The following is a 13,787-nucleotide window of genomic DNA, read 5'->3' as shown; positions in this document are numbered from 1 at the left end:
GGGTATGCCACTATTTTGGGGCTTAATACAGTTAAAATCGTTGGCTGGGATTCATTAAGGTGGTAAAGTGTCTTATTTTTCATGTAAGCCGTTGTCTTGCTGTAAGACAAGTTAAAAGAGGGAATATGTTGCTAAGCTAGTGAAAGTCAATGTATCCGTGTAGCATGCTACAATGCTACACGGATACATTGACTTTCACTAGCTTAGCGACATATTCCCTCTTTTAACTTGTCTTACAGCAAGACAACGCTTAACATGAAAAATAAGACACTTTACCACCTTTGTAAACCCCAGCCAACGATTTTAACTGTATTAACCCCCAAAATAGTGGCATACCCCTTTAATACTTTGTATAACCACCTTTGGCAGCAACTACATTCATTTTTTTTTTCATTTCGAAATGAAAAGGGATATTTAAAAGGGAGGTCATTGGTGTGTGTTTCAACCTTTCAGTACATTGAAATTGTACATTTTGAGTCTGCACCTGGCTAAAATAAATGGGTGTGAGTTTTGAATTAAATCCTAGGAAGAGTATCATGATATGCTTCTGCAGTCACAGTGCATGTTGACATGCATGCTTCTTTAGGTGTAATTCAGATTTCTAATGTTGACAGAATCCTAACATCGGCAAACGATGTCAGTCCCACAACCATGCTTGACTAGCCAGATGATGCACTTTTTGTGTAACTCACTTGTTTACCACCACACATGCTTGACGCCATCTAAAGCAAATTTGTTTATCTTGGTCTCAAGAGAGATGAACAGACCAAAGATATGGATCACTGGAACCATGTCGTGCGGTCTGATGAGAACAAGATAAACAAATTTGCTTTAGATTGTGTTAAGCATGTGTGGTGGTTAACGAGTGAATTTTTACCAAAAAAGTGCATCATCTGGCTAGTCAAGCATGGTAGTGGGACTGACATCGTTTGGGGATGTATGAATGCCATCAACATTGGAAATCTGAATTACACCTAAAGAAGCATGCATATCAACATGCACTGTGACTACAGAAGCAGATCATGATACTCTCCATAGGATTTCATTACCTACCGCCAGGTGCAGACTCAAAATCTACAATTTCAATGTACTGAAAGGTTGAAAGACACACCGATGACCTCCCTAATAATCCCTTCTCATTTCGTGTTCATGTTTACACTACTGTGTGTGTGTGTGTGTGTGTGTGTGTGTGTGTGTGTTTTGTCAATGTCTCATATGTATGTTTAGTTAACTGCACATTGGAGTAGGGATGCACCGATGCCACTTTTTGAAAACCGATACAAGTACGAGTACATTAATGTGTGTACTTGCCGGTACAGAGAACCAATACCAATACCTTTTACCACCAAAATTCAATGAAAATAAATGCATGGCCTTGTTTTTTTCCACCTGTGATATTTTTGTCAATTTCCATGTAGTTTTAAATGTTAGTAAATGTATGAGGTGGCACTTTTTTTCCATGCTGCTTTCAAACCCACAGAACGTGACAAGATTTTGTGTAATAGTAGTATCGTTCCTGGTATCGGCAAGTGCTTGACGAGTAAAAGTAGAGACACTACAGTATATCACAAAAGTGAATACACCCTCGCAGTTTTTGCAGATTTTTGAGTATCTTTTCATAGGAAAGCATTACAGAAATGTCACTTTGACACAATGATTAGTGACATTTTAACAACTTATTTAACCACTTAAATATCTAAAACAAAATACAGCCATTAATGTTCGAACATACCCCAGATTAAAATCCAGTAGAGAAGGGGCTGTGTTGGCTCGAATCGTCTCGAAATGAAACAAAATGAAAAGGGATGAAAAGGGAGGTCATCAGTGTGCGTTTCAACCTTTCTTTGCATTGAACTTTTACATTTTGAGTCTACATCTGGCTTAAATAGATTGGTGTTTGATTTGAATGTAATCCTATGGAGAATATCATTATCTGCTTCAGTAGTCACAGTGCATGTTGACATACATGTTTCTTTTAGGTGTATTTCAGATTGCCAATGTTGACAGCATTGCATCCCCAAACCATGTCAGTCCCACTACCATGCTTGGCTATTCAGAGGATACACTTATTCTGGTAAAACTCACTTGTTTACCACCACACATGCTTGACACCACCTAAAGCAAGTCTCAAGGGAGATGAACAGACCAAGGATATGGATCACTGGAACCATGCATGTCGTGTGGTCTGAAGAGACCAAGATAAACAAATTTACTTTAGATGGTGTCAAGCATGTATGGTGGTAAACAAGTGAGTTTTACCAAAAAAAAAAGTGTATCCTCTCAATATTCAAGCATGGTAGTGGGACTGACATGGTTTGGGGATGTATGAATGTTGTCAACATTGGCAATCTGAATTACACCTAAAAGAAACGTGCATGTCAACATTCATTGTGACTACTGAAGCAGATCATGATACTCTCCATAGGAATGCATTCAAATCTCACGCCAATCTATTTAAGCCTGGTGCAGACTCAAAATGTAAAAGTTCTATGTAAAGAAAGGTTGAAATGCACACTGATGACCTCCCTTTTCATTTTGTTTCATTTCTAGACGATTCCAGCAAACACAGCCCCTTCTCTTCCGGATTTTCATTTGGGGTGTACTCACTTTTGTGAGTACATGTTCAAACATTAATGGCTGTATTTAGTTGTTTTTTTTTGAGTTAACAACATATTGAACCACTTAAATGTCTTGTTCAAAGGTCACTAATCATTGAGTCAAAGTGAAATTTCTGTAATGCTTTCCAGTGAAAAGATATCCACAAATCTGCAAAAACTGTGAGGGGTGTATTCAGTTTCGCATAATATAACCAGGAAACAATGGGCCAATGGAACCTCTCTCTCTCTAGTTGTGCTAATTGTTTTGTCTCCTCTTCCTCCCCCCCTCTCGGTCAGCTGCCAAATACAGCCACCTCTTAATCAACTTCTCCACCTCCTGGTTGGTGGCCTGGCAGCACCTTGGATTCCTACGAACTGCGTCTTTAAAAAAAATAAAGATTCAAAAAAAAGATAACAGTTAAAAACATGCCAATGGCTTGACCCCAAATATATTTGTTCAAGATATAACATTGAATCAACACATTTAAAGGATCATTTCACCTGTGACAACATTCTTTAATTCCAGACTCTGGAATGGCACCTTGCCATTGAGGCCCGTCCAGTTGACGCAACACGCTAGATCATTGATTAAGAGTGTCCGCATAGCCCTCCAGACAGTGTCCTTCAGGCTTACACCTCCGGACAGCCCTAGTGTCAGCACCTGCGGTCAAATTTGCACAACACACATGTGACTTCAGTGTTAGAGTTACAGAGTATTTATTTCGGTCCTTGACGTAGTGCAGTGATAGGTGCTCAGTAAAGATGGGATTGCAGTCCACCACCCTCTGATCTAAAGACTACCACACATAACCATCAGGACACAGCTGCCTGAGGAGCATTTGATATCCCAATGAAATTCTGAATGGTTTCAAAGGCATAGAATAATCCCATAATAATAATAATTAATAATAATAAAAAAAAAAAACCCTTCTGGTAAGAAATTCATAAACCAATCATGGTGATGATTACCAAATGTCTTCTCTGGTCTGGATTGTTCTTCATTTCTTCATCTAGAGAGCGTAGTGAGGCAGCATCTTTGATTGGCAATGGGAAGGTTTGTGGTACTGGTAGAAGATCTGGTAGAGGAGCTGAATGCTGCTGTTGTAGCATATATTGTTGGTTTCTCAAGAGGTCTATAGTTATCTCTTGCTTGATAAGGATCTCCCGGAGCAGTGCTATGGAACAACAATTTTAGATTTGCAATTAAAAGTTGAGAATACTGAATAATAATAATACATGTGTGTGTGTATATATATATATAAATATATATATATATATATATATATATATATATATATATATATATATATATATATATAAAGGCCACAGCTACAAAAAGGACATAGGGATAAGGATTTCAAGTTTCACATGATGTCTCACCAGAGTGTACATCCAGATCAGAGCTTGAGGGATTGAGGTGCTGGCGGTGGAATATCTCAGGAGTTCCGGGGCGGTTAAACGTCTCAGGAAGTCCTTGGCGCTAGAATGTGTCAGGAGTCAAGTCTGTTTATTGTGAGATTCTTCAAATGCAGTGGTCATATACAGGTAAATACTTTCAAATGTTGCTACTTAAAGGGCCACTGCAGTCAATTTCATATGCTGTTGTACCCTTGACTTGTCAGTACCCGGCGATGCCACATTTTCCGGCTCAGCCCTTTCCGAGATACGAGCTATTGTAATGGGGGCAGTGTTTGTTTACATTTTTTTTCTAATTAACATAGGCCTTCTCCAAATATTTTCCCAAAAGGTTGTCTGCTGATGTTGCATACTTTTGGATGTTTTTTTGGGAATAAATAAAATTGTTTTTTTTTTAAAATGTAAACAAACAGCTGCCCCCATTACAATGCCCAGGATCTCGGGGGGAGGGCGACTCAGGTACTGACAACCCCAGGGCAGTGTGAGCATTACAACGGCATGTTGAAATTGGCTGAAGTTATCCTTTAAGCTGCGATAGGTGTGTGTGTGTGTGTGTGTGTGTGTGTGTGCGCGCGCGAGAGATACCTGTAGACCGAACGTCTCAGGAGTGTGTGTGTGTGTGTGTGTGTGTGTGAATGTGTGTGAGTGTGTGCGCGCGCGCGCGCGTGTATGTGTGTTTGTGTGGGTGGGTGTGAGATACCTGTTGACGGAACGTCTCAGGAGTTTGATGGCGATTGAACGTCTCGGGAGTTTGCTGGAGCTGGAATGTAGCAATTGACATGTAGTGTCATACAAATGATTAGAAACAACATTTCTTAAGTGCAGATAGATGTGTGTGTGTGTGTGTGTTTTTGGGTGGGTGGGGGGTGAGATACCTGTTGACGGAACGTCTCAGGAGTTTGATGGCGATTGAACGTCTCGGGAGTTTGCTGGCGCTGGAGCGTCTCAGGAGTTTGCTGGCGCTGGAGCGTCTCAGGAGTTTGCTGGCACAGGAATGTAGCAATTGACACGTAGCGTCATAATTATTAGAAACGACATTTCTTAAGTGCAGATAGGCGTGCGTGTGTTTTTGGGTGGGTGGGTGGTCAGATACCTGTTGACGGAACGTCTCAGGAGTTTGATGGCGCTGGAACGTCTCAGGAATTCGATGGCGCTGGAACGTCTCAGGAGTTCGATGTCGCTGGAACGTCTCAGGAGTTCGATGGCGCTGGAACGTCTCAGGAGATCGCTGCCACTAGAACATGTCAGGAATCAAGTCTCTCCATTAGAGATTCTTCACATGTAGTGGTCATAAAAATGATTGGAAATTACATTTCTTAAAGTGATAATGTATTTTTTATATATATATATATATATATATAAGCTCATATTATGCCTCCCCTTAAGTTATATGATGAAGTTTAACCTTTCTCTTGTACTTTCAAGCACTCTCTGAGTATGGCAGTCCAAACTTTACCTACAAGCTAGCAATTAATGAGTCCTATAAGACCAGCTGGCAGCTAGCTGTGCAGGACAAAGGTAAAATTCATTTAATCTAAGGGGAGAGGTGTAATATGAGCTTATTTCCAAAAATGGTTTAGTATCAGATAGAGAAAGGTGTGTGTGCTGTGGTGGGGTGGGTTGATACCTGCTGACGGAACGTCTCAGGAGTTCGCTGGAACGTCTCAGGAGTTCGATGGAACGTCTCCGGAGTTTGCTGGGGCTAGAACATGTCAGGAGTCAATTCAAGTCTGCTTTATTATCAGATTCCTCACATGCAGTGATCAACAAAGAATTTGAAATGCCGGTCCTTTAGTGCAGGTAGAAGGTGTGTGTGTGTGTGTGTGTGTGTGTGTGTGTGTGTGTGTGTGTGTGTGTGTGTGTATGGTGGGAAGGTAAAATTCAATCATTTAATTTAAGGGGAGAGGTGTAATATGAGCTTATTTCCAAAAATGGTTTAGTATCAGATAGAGAAATAGTGTGTGCTGTGGTGGGGTGGGTTGATACCTGCTGACGGAACGTCTCAGGAGTTCGCTGGAACGTCTCAGGAGTCTCAGGAGTTCGATGGAACGTCTCCGGAGTTTGCTGGGGCTAGAACATGTCAGGAGTCAATTCAAGTCTGCTTTATTATCAGATTCTTCACATGCAGTGATCAACAAGGAATTTGAAATGCCGGTCCTTTAGTGCAGGTAGAAGGGGTGTTTGTGCGTGTGTGTGTATGGTGGGAAGGTAAAATTCAATCATTTAATCTAAGGGGAGAGGTGTAATATGAGCTTATTTCCAAAAATGGTTTAGTATCAGATAGAGAAAGGTGTGTGTGCTGTGGTGGGGTGGGTTGATACCTGTTGACGGAACGTCTCAGGAGTTCGCTGGAACGTCTCAGGAGTCTCAGGAGTTCGATGGAACGTCTCCGGAGTTTGCTGGGGCTAGAACATGTCAGGAGTCAATTCAAGTCTGTTTTATTATCAGATTCTTCACATGCAGTGATCAACAAGGAATTTGAAATGCCGGTCCTTTAGTGCAGTTAGAAGGGGTGTTTGTGTGTGTGTGTGTGTATGGTGGGAAGGAGTACCTGTGGGTAGAATGTCCCCGGACTTCCATGGCGGTGGTTCAATGTCTCAGAAGCTCCCCTGCCAAAGAATGTCGCAGGAGTTCCCTGTGGGCCTTGGAGCATCTCCCCCTAGCGGTGGAACGAGTCAGAAATCACATGGACTTGTCATACTGTACAAGGAATTTGAAATTACGTTTTTGTAAGCGCAGGTAGAAGGTGTGTGCACACGTGTGAGGTACCTGTTGGCGGAACGCGTCACGAGTGTCCTGGCTGCAGAGCATGTCAGGAGTTCCCTGGTGGTGGAACATATCAGGAGTCAAGTGAAGTCTATTTCAATGTCAGTTGACACATTCTTCACATGCACATTAAGGCGTGTGTGTGTGGTACCTGTGGGTTGAATGATTCAAGAGTTTGCTGGCGGTTGAACGTCTCAGGACTGTCCTGGCTGCAGAACGTCTCAGGAGTGCCCTGGTGGTGGAACATGTAAGGAGTCAAGAAACTGGAGGGACTGTATAAGTCTCGCGACCACTTTCAAGGCCCTTTGTCACAGAACCCCAAATGTAACTTTTGACATAGTAGCGCATATTCACATTTGTATCGACTGCTGCCATCGTGTAATACATTACTCACACAACGAGCTGAGTTAAACAGCATTTTACAGCACGGGAACTTTGCTAACCAGGTAATCCTACATTGTGCCCCTTAAAATAACGTTCAAATTTGGAGGCTACGCTGAAGGCAGAATAGGAACAATGCACTAAGTCAAGTAGAGCAAGCATGATTACAGCAGCAGTGCTGCTCACATACTCCTAAATGAACAGCCAATAAATACATTAGGTTAAAAACCAAGCTAAAGGCAGAACAGTACAATCAAGTAGATCAGGCATGATTTATGGTATATTGGAGGATCCTATGCTGAGTTTTTTTTTAGTACATGTAGAGGGTGTGTGTGTGTGTGTGTGTATGTCACCTGTGGGCAGAATTCATCTGATATCACCTCCCTCAACGTAGAAGATAAAGTTGGGACTGAGGGAGCCTTAGCTAGCTTACGCTTGGGCAAGTCCTCCTCCTCAGAGTCCTCTATCCGATAGCGCTGGTTGGGCGTGTTGATATGGGAAGAAGACGTGAAAACTAAACTAATGCATGTACAAGGATTTAAGCACCTCACAGACAGTGTAAACAAATGGCAAACATGTTTTGCAAGATAGATTGGTGACATACTTTGGCTTTCTTTTTGAGGGCTTTCCCTCCTCTGCCTCGGATTCGTGTTCGGCCCGACGTAGAAAATTTCGAGCATCAAGGACTGTATCTGTCACGTAAAGTAAAACTGAAATGAAGCAAATACTTGTCAAATTAAAAGTGCAAAACAGTAGCTATGATGCCTTTTTATCTCTTCAGCAAGCAATCATTATTTGAACCACCAATAATCACATTAACATCAATGTCAGAGGCAAGACTTAACCTGCAGTAAATTTTATGGTCACATCATATTCTTCCCAGGAGTCCTGAGGGACCTCACAAGCCGATATAGCTTTTGATACGGCTGCAGATTTGTAATGGGATGGCCATTTACACATTCGTCCTTCCACCCACAACTGTGGTACCATTTCAACCTCATTTGTTGCTGTGAAATTCACTATATAATACACTAAAGGGGTAGAGACACAAATTAGTAAAACGTTTCAGTTGGTTTGTGTTGCTTATCTGCTGTTTAAATGAATTCTGCTGCTGTTCGTAATTTATGTCTCGTGTGTTTAGCTTCTCTTTTTCTTAAGGAACCTTCAGGAGAAGTAACAAAGACTAAGGCGGTTCAGTTTAAATGCCCAGTTAAGCAATTGCTGAACTTGAATTTAAACGGGGTGGATTTTTAACAGAAAATTAGGTCGAGATAATGAAAAAAGTAGGCGCACAAGGCTGGTGTAAAACATGTATATTGTAGCCGACATTTTACAACAAAAGTCAGAGGCTAACTGGAGCAACAGATGTTTCAGACTGGAGACATTGAGAATGGACTAGGTCCGAAACTTCTGTTGCTCTAGTCAACCTCTGACTTCTGTAGTAAATTGTCGGCTAAAATATACATTTTTCGCACAAGCCTTGTGTGCGCCTCCTTTTTTAATTATCTCAAGTGATTTCTACTGCTTGGGGTGGACGCACCAAGCAATACACAATCTTAAAGGGGTATGCCACTATTTTGGGGCTTAATACAGTTAAAATCGTTGGCCAGGGTTTATAAAGGTGGTAAAGTGTCTTATTTTTCATGCAAGCCGTTGTCTTGCTTTAAGACAAGTTAAAAGAGGGAATATGTCGCTAAGCTAGTGAAAGTCAATGTATCCGTGTAGCATGCTAAAATGCTACACGGATACATTGACTTTCACTAGCTTAGCGACATACTCCCTCTTTTAACTTGTCTTACAGCAAGACAACGCTTAACATGAAAAATAAGACACTTTACCACCTTTATAAACCCCAGCCAACGATTTTAACTGTATTAAGCCCCAAAATAGTGGCATACCCCTTTAAGTGTAGGCGCTGACACCGACCTTTGTTGGTTTTTGTCATCAACAGAAAATGAGCAACACACTTTTCCTATGGGTTAAAGATGCACTGTGTAGGATTGTTGCCAGGGTAGGTATTGCAAGTACTGCAGCAAACATGAAATTAACGGATAGGGGGACTCAAACATTGCAGACCACTCAGAAAATGACCTTAAAGGATTTATCCGGAGTTGGAACATGTTTCATGGAACATGCATGTTTGGGGTGTAATACAGTCACTCTAGAGCAAAATCAAGGCAAAAGGATGCGTTTTGAGAAAGTTTGATAATATCACGTTAGCCTCGTTAGCCATATCAGCTATGCAATATGATAGATTGCGGGCATCGTTTCTCGGCGGTTACACACATTTCAAAAACACAACATTTTAAAGTCTTGCACAGCTCAAAACAACGTCACACGTACCTCGTAATATGTTGAGGGTATCCACACATAAACCAAAGTGTCCAAAGCCCTTCATGTATTCTTGAAAGGTCTGCAGAATGTGTTTTGAGAAGCTACTACCTTGACAATATCTACAGAACGGTCAAGCCAACTATTTGACAAAAGTCCACAAAAAACGCATAAACCAAAGTAGATTGCCGAGTGCATCGCATCATCAGCTGTGGTTACTTGATGTGGAAATAATCACAGCTGATGATGCGACGCCCTCGGCAATCTACTTTGTGTTTATGTGTGGATACCCTCAACATATTACGAGGTACGTGTGACGTTGTTTTGAGCTGTGCAAGACTTTAAAAATGTTGTGTTTTTGAAATGTGTGTAACCGCTGAGAAACGATGCCCGCAATCTATCATATTGCATAGCTGATATGGCTAGCGTGATACTATCAAACTTTCTCAAAACGCATCCTTTTGCCTTGATTTTGCTCTAGAGTGACTGTATTTCACCCCAAACATGCAAAAATGAGGAGAACTTGTTCCAACTCCGTATAAATCCTTTAATGTTCAAAAAAGTGGAGTTTCCCTTTAAATGCAAATATCACTTTTCACAAATATTTACCAGCACCATGTAATCCCAAGTGCGGTATTCATAATGACGGGGGAAATAGCACTTTGCATGAAAAATTAAATCTTCTCCATGCCCACCATTTTAAATTTCAAAAATAGACATTTTTATCTGCAAAACTTTGAACTTTGTGCATACTAGTAAATATTAATTTATTCCGTTTGAAATTAAATTTGGGAATAGGCAGCAATTTCAATTAGTAGCATAGCATAGTTGCAATACCTACTCTGGTCTTAGAACAATCACTGGAAATAAATACAGCTCTGACAAAAATTTAGAGACCACTTCAAAATGTTTTTCTCTCTCTCTCTCTCTCTCTCTCGGATTTTGCTATGGACAGTGTTGGAGCAATTTGGTCAAGCATTAGTGATGAAGAATGGAACGCATACCAAACACATGAAAGCTGTGACTAAAAATAAGGCTTTTACCCCAACACACCTGCCCAGAGCTAAATCAGAAAAACAGAAAAATTTCAAGCAGTCGCTCAATTTTTGCCAGAGCTATACATTTTCCACCCAGTTGCGCTAAGGAAAATTTAATTTAGATGTATGGAGGAAAGACAACAAACCCGCCCTGCTCCCCGAATGGCATCCTGAAATACTTCAACACTTTGTCAAGCCTTAAACATTTCAAAACTGCAGACAAATCAGACACTACAAACACTCCCATTTCCTGAGAATCAACTGGGTAATCATAGAATTTCTCAGTCTTCAAAAACTCCCCATAGATGACGTACTGCTGATCTTGAGAAACAACAATATTTTGCACCAAAACAATCACCTGGTTAATTCTAACGCAATTATCGCCCTCTGTGATTTTAACATGTATACCATTCACTACCAGTTCTCTGAATTGTCGAATATCACCTTCAAAAAACTCTAGGGGAGGCCCATTTCTATGTTCCATATTTACTTGCATTTTTGGCCACTCCAGTTCAACGCTTGGTTTTTGATGATTACCTTCAGACAGTCTTCGTATCACTTGTGTTAAAGGGCTGTGTGGTTTCCGTACCATTTTTTTTTTAACATGCCCAAGTAATTCTCAAACGGAAACCCAGATATCAAATCTAAATGCCCATGCACCTTGACGTCGTCACTGAGGTGGACCAACCCATGTATATTGTATACAACAAACTCCGGCCCATACAATTTACTGAAATGCTCCACAAATATAATGAGAAGTGTTTTCGCAAAACCATTAAATGTTAAACAAAGGCATGGATTTGCTAGAACCCAGATGGCAACGGAAAATAACATAAAGTTACTGTAAACCTCCTCAGGGAGAACACCCCTGAGAACAAGAGGTCCAGTGTAAAGAAGAAACTGCCGTAGTTCCGTAACCTTCCATCTCAGTCTTTCTGACAGACTCCTCGGCTTCCTAGCAAATTCGACTGGAACAAAATGCTGTCATACCTACCAGTTTTTCAGAGATCGTCATCATGTGACGTCCTGAACTTCGACACCGAAGAGGACCAGAGCTGCCAAACCACAGGTCTAAAAGCCTTCTCATTACCCCCAAACAAACTAAATGCATATAATCATGCAGAAACCGGCTGACCATCCCTAAACAGACTTCAAGTAAGGAGGAAGCAGTTACTGTATGTGATGATCCTCATCAGTAACCTTTTCAAATGACTCAGCAGTGTGGTCTGCTGCTCCCACCTCAGTGAATGTCATTCGATGGCCAACATAAACTCCTGACTGTATACACTTATCGCATCCCTAATAGCCTGAATGGGATTTAACTCCCTTGATAAAGGCTCTATCTAGCTGGGGCATCACAAATCACCGAACAGACTTTAATAAACATGGTTTTTGAACCTACGACGAATACCTCTCGAAGCACATTCAATTCTTGGACAAGAGAACCAAGATACTCAAAGAAGTTGGTTTGCCCTGACGACTGAATAAGGCTATTAAACACGGCTTGCTGGAAACATAATTTTTATGTCTCAACATGCCCAACACCGGCCAGAACTGATTGGATGAGCTTTTGAACAGTGGCAATCCATCAACGTTAAGCTGTAACATAAACACATGTCTATCAGGGAACTTTGACGATAGATGCTCCAAGGTCTTACCAAACACGTTCAATATTCCAAAATAGTAGAACATTCCTCCTGGTACATTTTCGATCGTGTATTTTGTTGCTGTTTTTAAAAGGGTTCTGCCAGGGAGAAAGGAGTGGTGCATTCTGAGGATTGAGAGAAGGGCAGACAGGGCCACTAATGGCACACTGTACTCAACCGCCCAGCCTGATAGAGCATTAGCCAAATCTACAGGAGGAATCTCCTCATCCTCTTCCTCATTGTCTTCCTCATCCTCAGATACCTCACCTACCATCTCAGCATCTCTGATTAGCTGAGCATTATCACCTTCACTGTCACTCTGCGCTAATGGACCTCCGACAAGGCCCCTTTTTACCTCAAAAATGGTAGAATCAGTCCTTTTTAATGCCCTTTTACGGATGTTATTCCATTCGGTCTTCTCCATTGTGAACTGTGGAAAACCAAACATCAGATATGGGTCATTTGTAACACATTTCCAGATTCAACAACATATCCTGGCTATATAATTAGAATATCATGAAGAAGTTGATTTATTTCCTTAAGTCTTATTTCAACATTTTTAAATAATCGGAGGAACAAGTAATCAACATTAGTAGACAGGGGAATTGTTGCACTCAAGTTGTGTAAAAATAATAATAATAATGTGTGTGGACCCAAAAAGACAATTCAAGGGTGAGAGAAGGTACACAAAAAAAAACACAGTTAGGTGAGGAACAGTTGTTTCCCAAATAACTACATTTCCGAGAAGAGTAGAGCAGACATTTCAGGGTTCTGCCTTCTGCCCTCACCCTTGAACTAATTGACAATAAGCATACTGTAAAAACCTACCTTACTTTTCGTTGTCTGCGATGTATCAATCTGTTTGGGAAAGTACAAAACACGGCTGGCATTAATACCGCCCAAAAATTGAGTTGGGAATCTGGTTGGCATTAAACCTTTTACACTAAAATGACTACAGTATTTAAAAAAAAAAGTACAATTCACTAAATGGTTACAGTATCCATCCCCATCACATAGCAGTTTCAGCAATAACATTAAAATACCAGCTTGTAAAATATTAAACAAATCAGTATTGAGGACAGCCTTACCATTTACAGTAAGTTATATCACGAAAGTGAATACACCCTTACAGTTTTTGCAGTTTTTTGAGTATATCTTTTCATAGGAAAGCATTAGAGATATTTCACTTTGACACAATGATTAGTGACCTTTTAACAACTTTTTAACCGCTTAAATATCTTGTTCACTCATAAAAAAACAAAAACAAAATACAGCCATTAATGTTCGAAGTTCGAACATGTACTCACAAAAGTGAGTACACCCCAGATGAATGTCCGGTAGAGAAGGGGCTGTGTTGGCTCGAATCGTCTCGAAATGAAGGGATGAAAAGGGAGGTCATTAGTGTGCATTTCAACCTTTCTTTGCATTGAACTTTTACATTTTGAGTCGGCATCTGGCTTAAATAGATTGGTGTTTGATTTGAATGTAATCCTATGGAGAATATCATGATCTGCTTCAGTAGTAACAGTGTATGTTGGCATGCATGTTTCTTTTAGGTGTATTTCAGATTACCAGTGTTGACAGCATTCATGCATCCCCAAACCATGTCAGTC

General features: G+C 40.8%; 1 protein-coding gene across 1 annotated transcript; it reads right to left on the bottom strand.

The window, feature by feature from the left end:
- Positions 1-779: 779 nt before the first annotated feature.
- LOC134445736 (uncharacterized) lies at positions 780-12,448 on the bottom strand. The gene is made up of 15 exons (XM_063194793.1): positions 12,348-12,448; positions 7,514-7,679; positions 6,931-7,011; positions 6,783-6,836; positions 6,565-6,672; positions 6,335-6,418; positions 6,000-6,083; positions 5,641-5,715; positions 5,107-5,247; positions 4,889-4,996; positions 4,714-4,773; positions 3,978-4,077; positions 3,567-3,772; positions 3,099-3,258; positions 780-802 (listed from the first exon to the last, which is right to left on the bottom strand). The coding sequence occupies exons 1-15, from the start codon at positions 12,446-12,448 to the stop codon at positions 780-782; spliced, it is 1,551 nt and encodes a 516-aa protein (XP_063050863.1).
- Positions 12,449-13,787: the final 1,339 nt, after the last annotated feature.

This window comes from Engraulis encrasicolus, chromosome 1 (genome assembly GCF_034702125.1).
Source record: "Engraulis encrasicolus isolate BLACKSEA-1 chromosome 1, IST_EnEncr_1.0, whole genome shotgun sequence".
Lineage (NCBI taxonomy): Eukaryota > Metazoa > Chordata > Actinopteri > Clupeiformes > Engraulidae > Engraulis > Engraulis encrasicolus.
This window is presented reverse-complemented; position numbering and strand designations above follow the sequence as displayed.

Coding starts and splice junctions, on each gene's coding strand:
- LOC134445736 (XM_063194793.1), bottom strand. CDS start 12,448: ATGGTAGGTGAGGTATCTGAGGATGAGGAAGACAATGAGGAAGAGGAT. Junction 3,773..3,977: donor TGATCTGGATGTACACTCTG/GTGAGACATCAT, acceptor GTTGTTCCATAG/CACTGCTCCGGGAGATCCTT. Junction 3,259..3,566: donor CAGACCAGAGAAGACATTTG/GTAATCATCACC, acceptor ATTTGACCGCAG/GTGCTGACACTAGGGCTGTC.